The 14,140-nt window shown below is 39.1% G+C and overlaps 1 protein-coding gene across 8 annotated transcripts in view; it reads right to left on the minus strand.

Moving 5' to 3' along the window:
* PRRC2B (proline rich coiled-coil 2B) overlaps positions 1 to 14,140 on the minus strand; it is a 100,802-nt gene that overhangs the window by 31,013 nt on the left and 55,649 nt on the right. For all 8 annotated transcript variants that reach the window (XM_020973516.2, XM_020973513.2, XM_020973514.2 and 5 more), the window contains exons 6-10: positions 10,354 to 10,497; positions 4,845 to 5,086; positions 4,313 to 4,434; positions 3,720 to 3,862; positions 3,150 to 3,240 (exon numbers count right to left, since the gene is read on the minus strand). In XM_020973516.2, coding sequence (XP_020829175.1) covers positions 3,150 to 3,240; positions 3,720 to 3,862; positions 4,313 to 4,434; positions 4,845 to 5,086; positions 10,354 to 10,497 — 742 coding nt within the window. The remainder of the gene's footprint in view (positions 1 to 3,149; positions 3,241 to 3,719; positions 3,863 to 4,312; positions 4,435 to 4,844; positions 5,087 to 10,353; positions 10,498 to 14,140) is intronic.

The raw sequence follows: 14,140 nt of genomic DNA on the forward strand, positions 1-14,140 counted from the left end.
GGTTTTACTCTATCAAATCACATATTTTTTATAGTCAATAAACAGTAAGTACAGCAGTATTCTGTATTCTCTACACATTTCAGTAAGTACCCCTGAAATATGTATGGTCTATTCTCTCTCTCTCTCTCTTTTTTTTTTTGGTGAGGCAACTGGGGTTAAGTGCCTTGCCCAGGGTCACACAGCTAGTAAGTGTGAAGTGTCTGAGGCTGTATTTGAACTCAGGTCCTCCTGATATGGTCTATTCTCTTAAAAATTTTGTATACAAAGTAGTCAGATGAGTCCAGTTATTGATATTTTCCTAGCTGGTTTTCTTTAGCAACAATAAAATCTTAAATATTCTCCCCTCCCTCCCGTACCTTTGGTATAGTCCCTTCTAAGCCCTCCAGTTGAGTTACCTCCAGCATGAACGACCCCTGTATATGCACTGCATTTCTTATTTGTTTTCTGCAGTGTCATTTCCAATTCTGCCAGTGGCTAATCTAAGACTAAAATTTTATTTAATTCAACTAACATTTATTAAAAGCCTATTAAGTGTGAAAGCACCAAGGATACAAAAACCCCTACCTTCTATTCTACTGAGGGAACCCAACATGTATACAACTAAATCAATATAAAGAAAATACTAAGAAATTTAGAGAGAGAAGAGAAAATAAAAAAGGAACAGAGAAGAGTAATAACTAACTGTGGATGGGGAGAGAATTACATACTAATGCCAAAGCATGGGAAAAAATGTGATGCATGGGAACTATACTACCCAGGAGACTAGTTAGACTTTAAAAAGATGGGGTGGAATAATAAAATATACTACTGGAAAGGTAGATGGGAACCTGATTTTAGAGAGCTTTCAATACCAGGTTGAGGATTTTGCATTTTATTCTACAGGCAAGAGGGATCTACTCAACTAGATAGTGCATTGGATGGAGCACCAGGCCTAGAATCAGGAAGACCTGAATTCAAATCCAGACTCAGATGTTTACTAGCTGTATGACCCTGGGCAAGTCATTAAACCTTATTTGCCTCAGTTTCCTCATCTGTAAAATGAGCTGGAGAAGGAAATGGCAAACCACTCCAGTATCTTTGCCAAGACAACCCCCAATGGGATCAACAAAGACTCAGACACAACTGAATAATAACAATAAGAGTTTTTGAGTAAGGAAGTGATGCTGTCAGATCTTTTGTTTCAGGAATACCTATCTGGCATCTGTGTGAAGGATGGATTGGAAAAGGGAGACTGAAAGCACAAGGAACAGTTAGGAGGCTATAGCAATAACCATCCAGAAAAGAGGCCAAAAGACCCAGAACAAGTGTTAGGGCTGTATAACCAGGGAGATTTATGATGAATGAAAGCAGTACTTGTGAAGGTAAGGCAACAAGATATGTTTACTGATTAGATTGAGAAAGAGGGTTGAGAAAAGAGGACAAGAGACAAAGAGATTAAGAATCTGGGTAAACAGAAAGATTATGGTACATCAACACGAATGAGGAAGTTCAGGAGAGACAGATGGCTCCACCATACTAGACAGTAAAGTTATGGAAATAGGATCTTTTCCATGTCATTTGGTCAATACACACTTATTAAGCTAAGCACCTACTATGTGCCAGGTGCTATGCTAAGTAGTGGGGATACAAAGAAAGGCAAAAAAGACAATTCCTGCTCTGAAGGAGATCACATTCTAATGGGAAGACAACATGAAAACAATTATGCACTAACAAAATATACACAGGATAAGCTGGAGGAAATATCAACAGAGAGAAGGCACTAGCATTAAGGGGGAATCAAGAACGGCTTCTTGAAGAAGGTGGGACTTTTAGGAAGCCAAAGGGAGAGATAGTTGAGGAGGGAGAGTGAACCTGGAATAGGTGACAGCAAATGAAAATGCCCAAAGTTCAGAGATGCAGTGTGTAGTACAGCACGGGGATCAGCGTCACTGGTCATTAGACTATGGATAGGGGAGTGAGGTGGAAGAAGACTGAAAAGATAGGAGGGGGCCAGATTAGGCTGAACTGCCCAAAATTTTATACCTAATCCTAGAAGTGATAGGGATCCACTAGAGTTTACAGAACGGTAGACTGGGAAATCTGCGACATGGCCAGACCTACACTCAAAGAAGATTAATCTCACAGCTGAGAGAAGGACGGATTCTTGCGGGGAGAGACCTGAGGGAAGGAGACCAGTCAACGAGTTATTGCAATAGTTCAGGTGTGAGGTGATAAGGGCTCGCACCAGAGTGACTGCAGTGTCAGAGGAGAGAAGAGGCACATACTAGACATGTTATGAATGTAACACTGACAGGCCTTAACAACCAACTGGGGGTGGGATGAGAATGAGGAGTTGAAGATGACCCCTAAGGTTTCTAGCCTGGAGGACTGAGGGGATGGTGATGACTTGACAGTGAGAGGGAAGTTAGAAAGAAAAGGATCAGGGAGAAAGAGAACAAATTCAGTTTTAAGACATTTATAGGACATCTATGTTTCATCTCTGGCACCATACTTGCACATTTTTTATTCTTAAGTGACCCTGAGGTGTTTTTGTTCAGTTGGGATTTTTGCATTAAGCTTTTTCCTCCTTCCACTGCTTCTCATTGTTTTATGAGGCAATACTACTCTTTATCTTCTGCTCTCCTTCCCTTTAGGATCTTACAAGTGGGTATCTATACTCTAATACAGTGCTGCCTTTGGCCAGACATCTCTCTACACGTCAAGGACACTGAGTGTTTCCTGGTTGAGGAAGTTTCAAGATCTTTTGGTCTTTTTACTGATATCTTTCCTCTATACATTTTCTAAGAAGAACCTATAAGCTATTCTTTAATTTAGCTGCATCTTCCTTTTTTCTTCTGATTTTGTTTCCTGTGAAAATGTCAAGATTGGCCATTTTCAATCTTTGTTTCAATGGCTGTTGCAGCCAAAGAATTCAATTCTAATGGTGATAACCTTCATCATACTTATATAGGTTGGTTCTCAAAAAACAAAACATAGTGTTGCTAGGACTATGGAAGTTTTTCTGAAATAGAAGAACCTCCCAGAGTTTACAGTTTAGTAACACAGCCTTCATGCCATGATAAGGCATTATAGTAGTACCTAAAATCTATTTTAAATATCCTCAAGTCTAGACAGCTGTTATATAGAAAAACCAGGCCAAGCCTTCTTACCACTTCTGTCTTCCATCCTTAAGAGCCTCTTCCTCTTCCTCATCTTCACTGAATTTCAGTTTCTCTGAATAATCCACTTCATCATGAAGGCCTACAGCAAAAGGAGGACCAGGGAGGAAATAATATGAGAAGAGAAATTCAACATCTTTCCAATATGGTGAGGGAATTCAAGGCTAGCCTCCCAAATCAGTTGCTAAGACAAACCATACAAAATGCCACCAGTGCTACAGATAAAGTCACATTACGAAATTTCCCACTACTCAGAAATGCAACACCCACTCCACTTCACACACAGAAAAGAAGCCCATCTTACTTGAAGAACTGTCATGAAAGGCAACTGCTCAGGTCTGATGGCCAATAAGAAACCCCAGTTCTGTTCCAATAAATGAAAAACCCTATAAACTCTTCTATACCTTTCCCCTTCACTTCCAAACCAAGAGGAAAAAAATAGGCCAAAAGGGATAAAAATTTAGTAACCCTGTCAAGAAGACAGGGATATAAGTGAATTACTAGTATTCCTACCTTTCCAAGCAGTCATTTGAAAACCAGTCAAGCAATAGAAGTTCATACCTGCCCAACCATCATCTGCATCAGTATCAAGTTCATCAAGCCCTTTGAGGTTTTCAGCATTGATGATGGTGGGTCGTGGAGCCCGTTCCCCTAGCTGCCTTATGGGGCGTGTTGGGCGGGACATTCCCATTCTGTTTTCTTTCCTATTGGAAGGGGGAAGATGAATAATGATACTGTATGTGCCAGTCACATAGACTGCAGGAAAATAAACAATTTTTTTGGCTTTCTTCCTTCTGTTTTAATTCTCCATGATTAAAAGGTTCAAGGGTATATATGATGCTTAAAATCACTCCCTGTAATCCTCCTTTCAACCTATTTTCATATAAGAGTAAGAAGGCCCTTTATTTCATAGGGTGAGTATAAGGGCCATCATTCATTGCTCCTGGCATCCTGAGGAAACATGTAACATTGGTACAACTTACCCAAAGACTTAAAATTAAAACCTAGTGTCTCTTGTCTACTACAGAACTAACATATCAAGACCCAACATAACCTACTTGGCTTACAACCTTTAAATCGTCTATATTCATTATACTCTTAAATAAAAACTACAAGTGCCTTGTGTCTCCACACATCAAATACAGTAATCTTACCCATCTTGCTCATTCATCTGGTACTGTCTAAAAGGAACTCGAGGTTCTAGGCGTAGTTGAGGAAGAGGAAAAGACCCTCGTTCCACTGTACCCTGGGTCTCTGGTGACTGTTGTGAACACATCTGAAACACAATATTGGTAAATAGGTTTTCAAATAATTATATAAAATAAGATGATTCCTGTCAAATCTGACTTGTCTAGAAAAGAATAGCTGAGGAAGAAAACAGTAGGGCACCCTTAACTTTCCTAATTAATCATCCCAAAACTGTACTAACCCCCACCCTTTCATTTCTTTCCTGCTGCAAGCTAAAAAATAGGAATAAGGCTGTCTTGGGAAATACCAACTTTTTTTATGCTGAAAAACCAGTGCTGAAATAATTAAATAGTAAGAAAATGTAAAAGAGCGGAAACCTATAAAATTACACACCTGGGTAGAAAACTTTGGATAATATGAAAAAGACTCAGCCATTTGAGCTAAGGTCTGCTGGACACAATCCAACTTCAAGAAAAATTTTATACACTTAGGACTTACAAAAGCAGGAAGCATGTCATGGTATGTAGGTGGGTGGTATACATTTCCCATGAACTGTGAAGCCCCTTTTCGGACAGGCTGAGCCGGGCGGAGAGAAGGCTCCTTAGAATCGCTGGTACATGTCGAGGAGGGGGCTCCATCTCCTGTACTCGAGTTCTTGCTGCCCGGCTCAGTCGGGGAGGCGGTCAGAGATGTGGCAGAGGTTATGTTCCGCCCACCGCCCTCCCTCCAGCTCGTCACATCTGGAAATTAAAAGGGGGCAAAAAAGGAGGGAGGGGGAAGGAGCAGTATGAGGTTATGAAGGTCAAAGCGACCCTCTCTTTCATAAAAAAAAAATGTATATAAATTGAGGAATCAAGCTGAATTGGGTCAAGCAGAAATCTAACACATGAGTATGAACTCCAAGAATAAATGGGCCTCTCTAAAAGGCATTTCAGCTGCCAAGAGAAAATGAGAAATATGGCCCAATGTCAGGGTCCTAGTCCAAACATATAGATTAGCACAGGCCCACAGAACTAATCCTCTAAATAAATTAAAGCATGTATAAAAACAAATTAGTCTCTGGTCAATAGTAATTGAAATTTTTAAAAAGTGGTAACCTATAGCATTTTACTAGAATATTTTGATAATGCACTGTCACCAAATAGCATCATTTAATTTTGCATTAAAAGCTACTGGGAAATACAGTTACAGGCCAAAAAACAATTTAATTGAGCTAAAAGACTCTTCTTAAATAACTCTTAGTCAAAGGCACCACAACATAAAAGTTTACTGAAATATATGTCCCAGAAACATAGGGTTTCCTGTATTTTAACCAATCCCATAAAGATTATGGGATTTAGAGCTAGAATGGACGTTAGAGATCATCCAGTCTAACTCTCATATTTTCTAAGAATCTGAGACCTAAGGAAACATAAGTTACTTGTCCAAGGAAATACAGGTGGCAGCAAAGACAAGATTCAAACTCAGATCCTCTGATTCCAAATGTATAACTCTTTTCCAACATTCCACTAAACACTTGGTCTGAGATAAAAGCTCTAAACTCTATATCTCTGAGAACAGTCATAGAATCAATCTGAGGAAAAAAATTTATGACTTAATCATCTAATCCAAACTTTTATTTCTTCAGGAGTCTACTTTAATGACAGCTAGAGATAGCTGGTGGTGCAATGGATAGGGCACCAGGCCTGGAGTCAGGAAGACCTGAGTTCAAATCTGTTATCAGACACTTACTAGCTGTGAGACCTTGGGTAAATCATTTAACCTCTGTCTGCTTCAGTTTCCTCAACTGAAAAATGAGAATAATAAGAACACCTACCTCTCAGGATTGTTGCGAGGATCAAATGAGATCATATTTGTAAACGTGCTTAGCATAATTCCTGGCACACAGGAGGGGTCATATAAATAAATACTTATTCCCTTCCATTCCCCCTTTTCTATTTTACAACAGTAAACCAATCAACTAAAAAAACCCAAAAAAACAGCTACATCCCAGGCACTGTGGTAGGTGCTAGAAATAAAAATACAAAAATAAAATAAACTCTGCCCTTAAGGAGCTTACAATATACACACCAGTCAGTTATTCACCTAGTTTCTGAATATCAGTGATCAGTAAACTTGCGACCTCACAAAGTAACCCATTCTTTTTGGGACAGCTCTTAATTTTTAGGAAGTTAAAGCTACAACCCGCCTCCCTATAACTTCACCCTCATTGGTCCTTGTTCTGTCCTTTTGAGTTATAATCTAATTCCTTTTCCAAGTACCAGTTCTGCCATTTAAAGTTGGCTATCATGTTCCCAATAAGCACCTTTCACAACAGTGGCTTGGGGGAGAATTCTTAACCAAACAAGGAATACAAGTAAAACTTTTTTTCTTTTTTCTTTTTAGGCAATTGGGGTTAAGTGACTTGTCCAGGGTCACACAGCTAGTAAGTGCCAAGTGTTTGGCCTGAGGCCAGATCTGAACTCAGGTCCTCCTGACTTTGGGGTCGGTGCTCTATCCACTGCGCCACCTAGCTGCCCCAAAACATTTTTTAAAAGGTTAATTTTGAATCTATGAAATTAAAAAGCTTTTGTACTGACAAAAACCAGTGGAACTAGAATTTTTAAAAACTACGGAATGAAGGGAGGGAAACCTTCATATCAAATATGAAAATGAAATCAGATGAAAGTCTGACGTCCAAAACACATCAGGAACTAACATAAACATAAAAGACCAGAAGCCATTCTCTAATAGGTTTGCAGTTACAGAATATGAACACATTTCAAAAGAAGAAATGTAAACTATCAACAACCATTTGCAAAAAAAAAAAAAGGTCCAATCACTATTAATAAGAGAAATATAAATTAAAACAACCCTGAAGTTTTATTTCACACCCATCAAATTGGCAAAAATGATAAAAGATAGGAAGTCAATGTTGGTACTGTAGGAAGACAGTCATATTTAATGTGCTGTTATGGAAATTATGAACTTTTTCAACCATTCAGGAAAATAAATTGAAATTACATAAAAAGTTATGAAATTGTTCACGCCCTATGATCCAAGGTACCTACTGCTGGGCATTTTACTCTAAGAATATCAAAAACAAAGAGAAAGGGCCTTACAGATACCAAAATAAGCATAAAAGACTCTTTGTGGTAGCAGAAAATTAGAACCAAAGGTGTTGCTAATCAATTTGGAAATGGCTGCACAAAGTGTGGTATATGAAAATAATGGTTTATTGTACCTCAAGAAATGATGACTGCAAGGAATTAAGATAAGACCATTTTTTAATGAACTATGCAGAATGAAGAAAGCAGAATCAATGAGGCCTTATTGTGGTCCTATATGTTCTAGGCACTGTATTAGGCATTGGGGTTACAAACAGAAAAGTGAAACAGGCCTTTTCCATAAGAAACTTCTAATTAGGAGACACCTTATCCATATATAAGCAAGTGTAAAACATACAAGGCAGATTCTAGGTAATCTTGAAGGGGAAGGCATTATATGAGATACAAGGACAAAGAAAGGCCACATGTAGACAGTGATACTCATGCTGAGTCTCAAAGCCAAGGGTTCCAAAAGATGGAAGTCAGGAGATAGAACAGTCTAGTAATAGATTAGGGCTAACCCACACAAAGGCATAGAGATGGGAATTAGAGTATCCTATTGGGAGATTAGCAAGAAGGCTCATACGGCTGGAACCCAGAGCAGGTGGAAGCAATAGGCAGGATTGGATCAGGTTGTGAAGAGCTTTAAATGACAGAGTTTATATCTGATCATAAACGTAACAGGAAAGCTGATCAATCACTAAGTATTTATTTATTGTTATTATTATTTTTTCCCCTGAGGCAATTGGGGTTAAGTGACTTGCCCAGGGTCACACAGCAAGTAAGTGTTACGTATCTGGTCTGAGATCAGATCTGAACTCAGATCTTCCTGACTCCAGGGTTGGTACTCTATCCACTGCGCCACTAGCTGCCCCTACTAAATATTTATTAAGCATTTCCTATCTGCCAGGAACTATGCTAAGCATAAACTGAATGAGGAAATGACGTGGTCAGAAAATTTTAGGAAAATCACTTGGGCAGCCATGTGGAAGATGGATTAGAGTAGGAAGAGGGATGAGGCAAGGGACACCAATTAGGAAGCCATGGCAGTAGTGCAGGCAAGAGGTACTGAGGGCCTAAGCTAAGGTGATGGCTATGTGAGGGGAAAGAAGGGGATACATAGGAGAGTTGTCAAAGTAAAAGAAATGTCAAGACAATTGCAGTTGCTTTGATATGTGGGTAAAGGAGAGTGAGGAGTCAAGGATAACAATTTGGCTGCAAATCTTTAAGTGATAAGAAGGATGGTGGCAACCTTGACAATGATAAGAAAGTTCAGAAGAGGTAGAGGTTTTAGGGAAAAGATGATGAATTCTATTTTGACCATGTTGACTTTGAAGTGCCCACGGTATATTCAGTTTGAAATGTCTAATAGGTTGTTAATTGGTGACACAGAGTTACAGCTCAAGAGAGAATTAGGGCAGGACCTAGTTGGAGAGAAGAACTAAAAGAACAGCATACTGTTGGTCACAATTATAGAAAAAAAATTAACACTAAAAGAGAAAAGAATTCAGATCAGTATAATGACTAGTCTTGTTTCCAGGGGACTAGAAATAGGTTTTCTTCCTATGGATAAAGGCAGGAGTCTACAACTGCACTAACTAACTGTTTGTCTTTTTTAAGACTACTGTCTTAAACAGGGGATGTAGGGAGGGTAATTAGGAAGTGACAGTGATGTATAAAAAAAGTCAACAAAACAAAATTTAAAACCTTTATATTAATGGTCATAAAACTACATTACATATTTTTGACAGCCAGACCACATTATTGATTCCTACTGAGTCTTTTTAGCAGTCAGTCATTAACCACTGCTAAGCCAACACTACATGAATCCCATAGAAAACCCATAACAGTAATCCTAATAACCACAAAACCAACTTGTCATGGCATGCATTGCTTCCTATACAATTTAGGCACAAATTTACCATAGGTATAATTACCATCACTGATTCACGGTCCTGCTGACAGAGTTTACCAGAAAGATGTAGCTGAGATTACTGCAGATAGAGATAGCAGCAATTCATCCTCTATTCAGTTAGTAAGAAAATCCAAGGGATTAGAGAAATCTGAGAACTGGAAGGGACCTCAGAAATCTTCTAATCCAACACTTATTTTACAAATGAGAAAAGAGATTTGAGTATCCAAGGTTATAAAATTAGTTAAATGGCAGAGTTGAGACTTGAATCCAAGCCTCCAGTTACCCAGTCCAGAAATTCCCCAGTTTAAAACAAATTTAACTACATAAACACCTGATTCAAAGTGAAAGCAGTTCTACCACACCTCAATTAGAGGATAGAAAAGGAGTAGGGTTTTCGGGTTAATTGGTACACAAGAATAAAAGCACATTAACCACTTTAACTGGCAAATGAATAAACCACTTTCAAATCTTTGAATCAAATCCTAAAAAGCAGGTGCTTCTTTTTAGGTCTTCTGACTAAAACAGGAAGGGAATGACATGTCACACCTCCTTAAATGTGGCCCTCTGTCATATCTTTCCCTACTCCCTGGAGAGAACACTAAAAAATCAAAACTGATAGAAGTCTACATATAAATGGAAGGGACACAGTGGCATGTACCATTACTAGGATCAGTGACCCAATCAACTAACCCACTGCCTATCAAAACCATGACTGCAAAGAAACTAAGAACTGTATGCCAGAAAGGGCATGTAATCTTAGATTTTCCATTAGCTTCCCTGAACTAAGCTTCCTCCTCTGTCACTAAGATGACAGAGAAGAAGTAACTAAGCAAGAACAGCCCAGGGATGACAGAATCTGGTAAAAGCCACAGTTTCTCCACTGGCATCGAGGGGCTCCTTACACTTTGGCCGCTGGAGAGAACTTCAGACAGGACAGAAAGACAGAATGAAGAAAACCACTGCTGCTTCAACAAGTGGTCACATACAGGGAATCCTAATGACTTACTCTGAGGGCGGAGGCTTGGTCCTGGCCCATACGACAGATCTAAGACGCCCTTTTCTTTGCCAACCTTGTCCTGCTCGCCAGCTGCTTTCAGCGTCGGAAATTCCTCGGGAGAGAAGGATAATAGTCGGCTTGAGCCCCTTGAACCTGTCAAATAAAACCAGGAAGACTCAGTGGAAAAAATGAGTTAACAAGTAGGAAAACTCTATAACTACAAAATTTTAAATCTGAATCTAAAGCTCATTTAAAGCCATGGTATACTGAAACAGAACTGCTTTTAAACAGGCCACCCTCGGTTGAGTACAATGGTAATGAAGGACAAAACTCATGTGTTTCATCCTCAGAGTAGCAGTAAACACCTTTCTGGCTATATACCACCATACCCCTAGCACTGTAAAACCACCTTGTTGTTTTTTTTGTTTGTTGCTTTTTTTTTTTTTGTGAGGGCATCTGGGGTTAAGTGGCTTGCCCAGAGTCACACAGCTAATGAGTGTTATGTGTCTGAGGCCAGATCTGAACTCAGGTCCTCCTGACTCCAGGGTTGGTGCTCTATCCACTGCACCACCTAGCTGCCCCTGCAAACCACCTTGTAAATGAAAACAGTTGGTTATAAGGGGGACAGGTGATGGGATGTGGCTGATGGGGCTCATGGATAAGCACAACTCCACCACTCTTGGAGAAAAATAAAATGTAAATTTCATGACTTCCTGATGATAAGCCATCTTTGAAAAAGGACAACACGAGATTACACTGAAGCTACATACATTGTCTTCAGGAAATTCAACTGAAGTGTATCTAGCAGTATTTTCAGATGGCACCTCTATCACCAGGTGCTCCCAAACTGTCCCTACCCTCTTATATTTAGCCTATCTTTGCTCTGCTCATTTTTGTTTACATCTCTTCAAGTCCTCTAACCTCAAACATTTAGCCTTTGGGGACAAGTAATGCATTCAAGAACCCATAGTGGGATTTAGTGGAATTTTCAGACCTCCTGCATGCCATAAATTTTGTAAAACCTATAACAATGTATGTAATAATAAGAATCACACATCAAATGCCTGCCTGTGGCATGCACTGTTCCGTGCATAGTTCAAGCACACATTTCCCTTAGGTATAATTAACACTACTGATTCATGGTCCTGCTTAACTAAGGCAGACTTTGCCAAAAGGATGCAGCTGGAATTACTGCAGATGCAGGAGGCAGCAACTCATTCTCTGCCATAGTTAGTAAGGAAGTCCCAAAGTCAAATAAACCTGCCATTGTAATAACTGTACACATTATTCACAAACTATTAACCAGAGAGTCCATTTATAAGTGTTACAAAGGAGCTACTGCTATGAAGGATGTGTCTAGCTTGCAATTGTTTCATGGTATAAAAGGTCATTGGCAAGAATAAAATATGAAGAGGTCTATTTTTTAAAAGGAGAGATTACTGGATCTAAAGAGTCAATGTTCTATATGGCTTTTTTTGCATTTCTCTTTGCACAGATTGCCATGGTAGCACGATTATAAGCATCAATTATATACCTGATTACTAGAGTATCTCAGGAAGAAAGGTACTATATAAATCCAAGTTATTCATAGATTCATAGAGAATCTTTAAACTGGAAAGGTCCTTAAATTCTCTAATCTAATTCTTGCATTTTACAGATTGGGTAATTGAGATGTAGATGCCAAAGGACAAATAATCACAGATTTCGGGTCCAGCTGGAGGAATGTATCCTAGAGGTCATCTAGACTAGGCCACTCATTTTACAAATGAGGAGACTGATGTCCAGAAAGTTAACATGAATAATGATCAGCGGGATTTAAACCTCTGCCCTCAGATTCCAAATCTAGTGCTCTTTCCGTTGCTTGTCTTATTGCTAAGTTACAAATACCATAACTTATCACTTTACAGGCCACTCACTATTCACCTGAACTAACAGTAACACTGGCAATGATACATATTAGCCAAATACCCATATACACAATTCATACCAGACACTAACTCATTTTTGGCAAAATAATAGATCAAATGTAATTATATCACTAGACTACAATCATCTTCACAAAAGCAATATCTAAAAGGTAAAAGATACTACCTCTTAGCGGAGGAACTGGGGCAAAATTGAAATCGAGCATTTCTCACCAATTACCATGAAAGAAAATGACAAAACCTAAGACATGCTCTACCTGTTTTGTACGTTAGCGTCCAGTACTGTCGGCCTGGAGTCTTTCATGATCACCACCTCAGATAATTAGCAAACTGCAGAGCCAGGATATAAACCCAGGTCCTCTTGACTTCAAATTCAGTGCTCTTCCCACTGAACCATACTGCCTCTCCTTATTAACACAGCTCCTAGTAAAATTTCTTTCAACTTTTATCAATAGTGCACAAAGCTGGTTAATCACAAAGCCACTAACTTTAAAAAAATTCAGTCACTAATCTCAAGTGAGGATTCCCTATACGAATTGAGAAAAGAAGGTACTGCAGGCAAATTCAAGGTCTTCCACAATCTGTTACTAGCCCACCATTCCAGTCTTCTCTGATGTGATCTACTCCACACACTTTAGCCAAACTGATTGGCCTACTTACTGTCCTTTTAATACACCATAAGCTTATCTTGTCTCCATACCTTTGCTCATGCTAGTCTGTGTATGCCTTGAACTCCAAAGTATCCTTTAAAGTTCAACTCAAAAGTGACCTCCTCTACTACATCTTGCTAAAGCATCTCTTTCCCATACCCTTCTGTTTCTCTGTGGCCTCTGCTTGGGATCTGACCTCATACAGAACTTTGCTTTGAAACTCTCTAATGAGCTTAACATGAATGTTTTTCATTGTGGTCATATGTGTTTGTGGCTTATCCTCCATTAAAATGTAATCCCCCTGAGGAGAGAGGACAGTTTACACCTTAATGGAGCTTACATTCTAATAGGAGCATAAGGTATTAGCTAAACTTTGTATTTCCCCCAGCAACTAAGTAGGAGTACTGTGCATATGTATGGCAGGAACTTAATAAATGTTGGGCAAATTAATTGAAAATTGGCTTCTAGGGTCAGAAAAGTACTGATGCTGGGAACAGAACAAAGGAGTCCTGAAAAACCACTATTCAAATCACATGATCACATCATAGGATCATAGATCTAGAATCAGAAAGGACCTCAAAGGCTGAGGCAATGTGATAGAATAGGATTTTACTAGAATTGGTTTCAGAGGACCTAGATTCAAATCCTGACACTGCTGCTTATGACCTGTGTGTGACCTTGGTCAAGTCACTTATATTCTCTGGGATTTAGTTCCTCATCCATCAAATAAGGGGGTTGGACCAGATGACCTCTGAACTCCCAGATCTAATATGTATGATCCTAGTCTCTCTCTCTCTCCCTCTCTCATTTTATAGACAGGGAACTGAATTCTACAGAGGTTACCTGACTTGTCCCAGATCACATATGGCACAGGTAGGATTTGAACCTTTGGCCTCTGATCCCAAAGTCATTATTTTTTTCACTGTACTGTGCTCCCTCTCCAAGCATTAGAGACAAGATTTGAACTTCTGATTGTTATTATAACTTTTTTTCTCTTAAGTATTTCATAACCACATAATGGTCTGTATGTGTGTTCATCCAAAATGTTTGTAATTTCCTAACACCAGTCTTCCCATTAAGCCATGAAAACCATTTAATAATTCCTTCTACATACTTACTAAAGCCATCATACCCTTCACTTTTTATCTGAAACACCTTGTTATATCCAAAGTAGGGACCAAGAAATAGGAGTAAGTAGCCTAATTCCAGCATCAACCAGTA

The sequence above is a fragment of the Phascolarctos cinereus genome, unplaced genomic scaffold (assembly GCF_003287225.1).
Source record: "Phascolarctos cinereus isolate Bilbo 61053 unplaced genomic scaffold, phaCin_HiC Scaffold_2;HRSCAF=192, whole genome shotgun sequence".
Lineage (NCBI taxonomy): Eukaryota > Metazoa > Chordata > Mammalia > Diprotodontia > Phascolarctidae > Phascolarctos > Phascolarctos cinereus.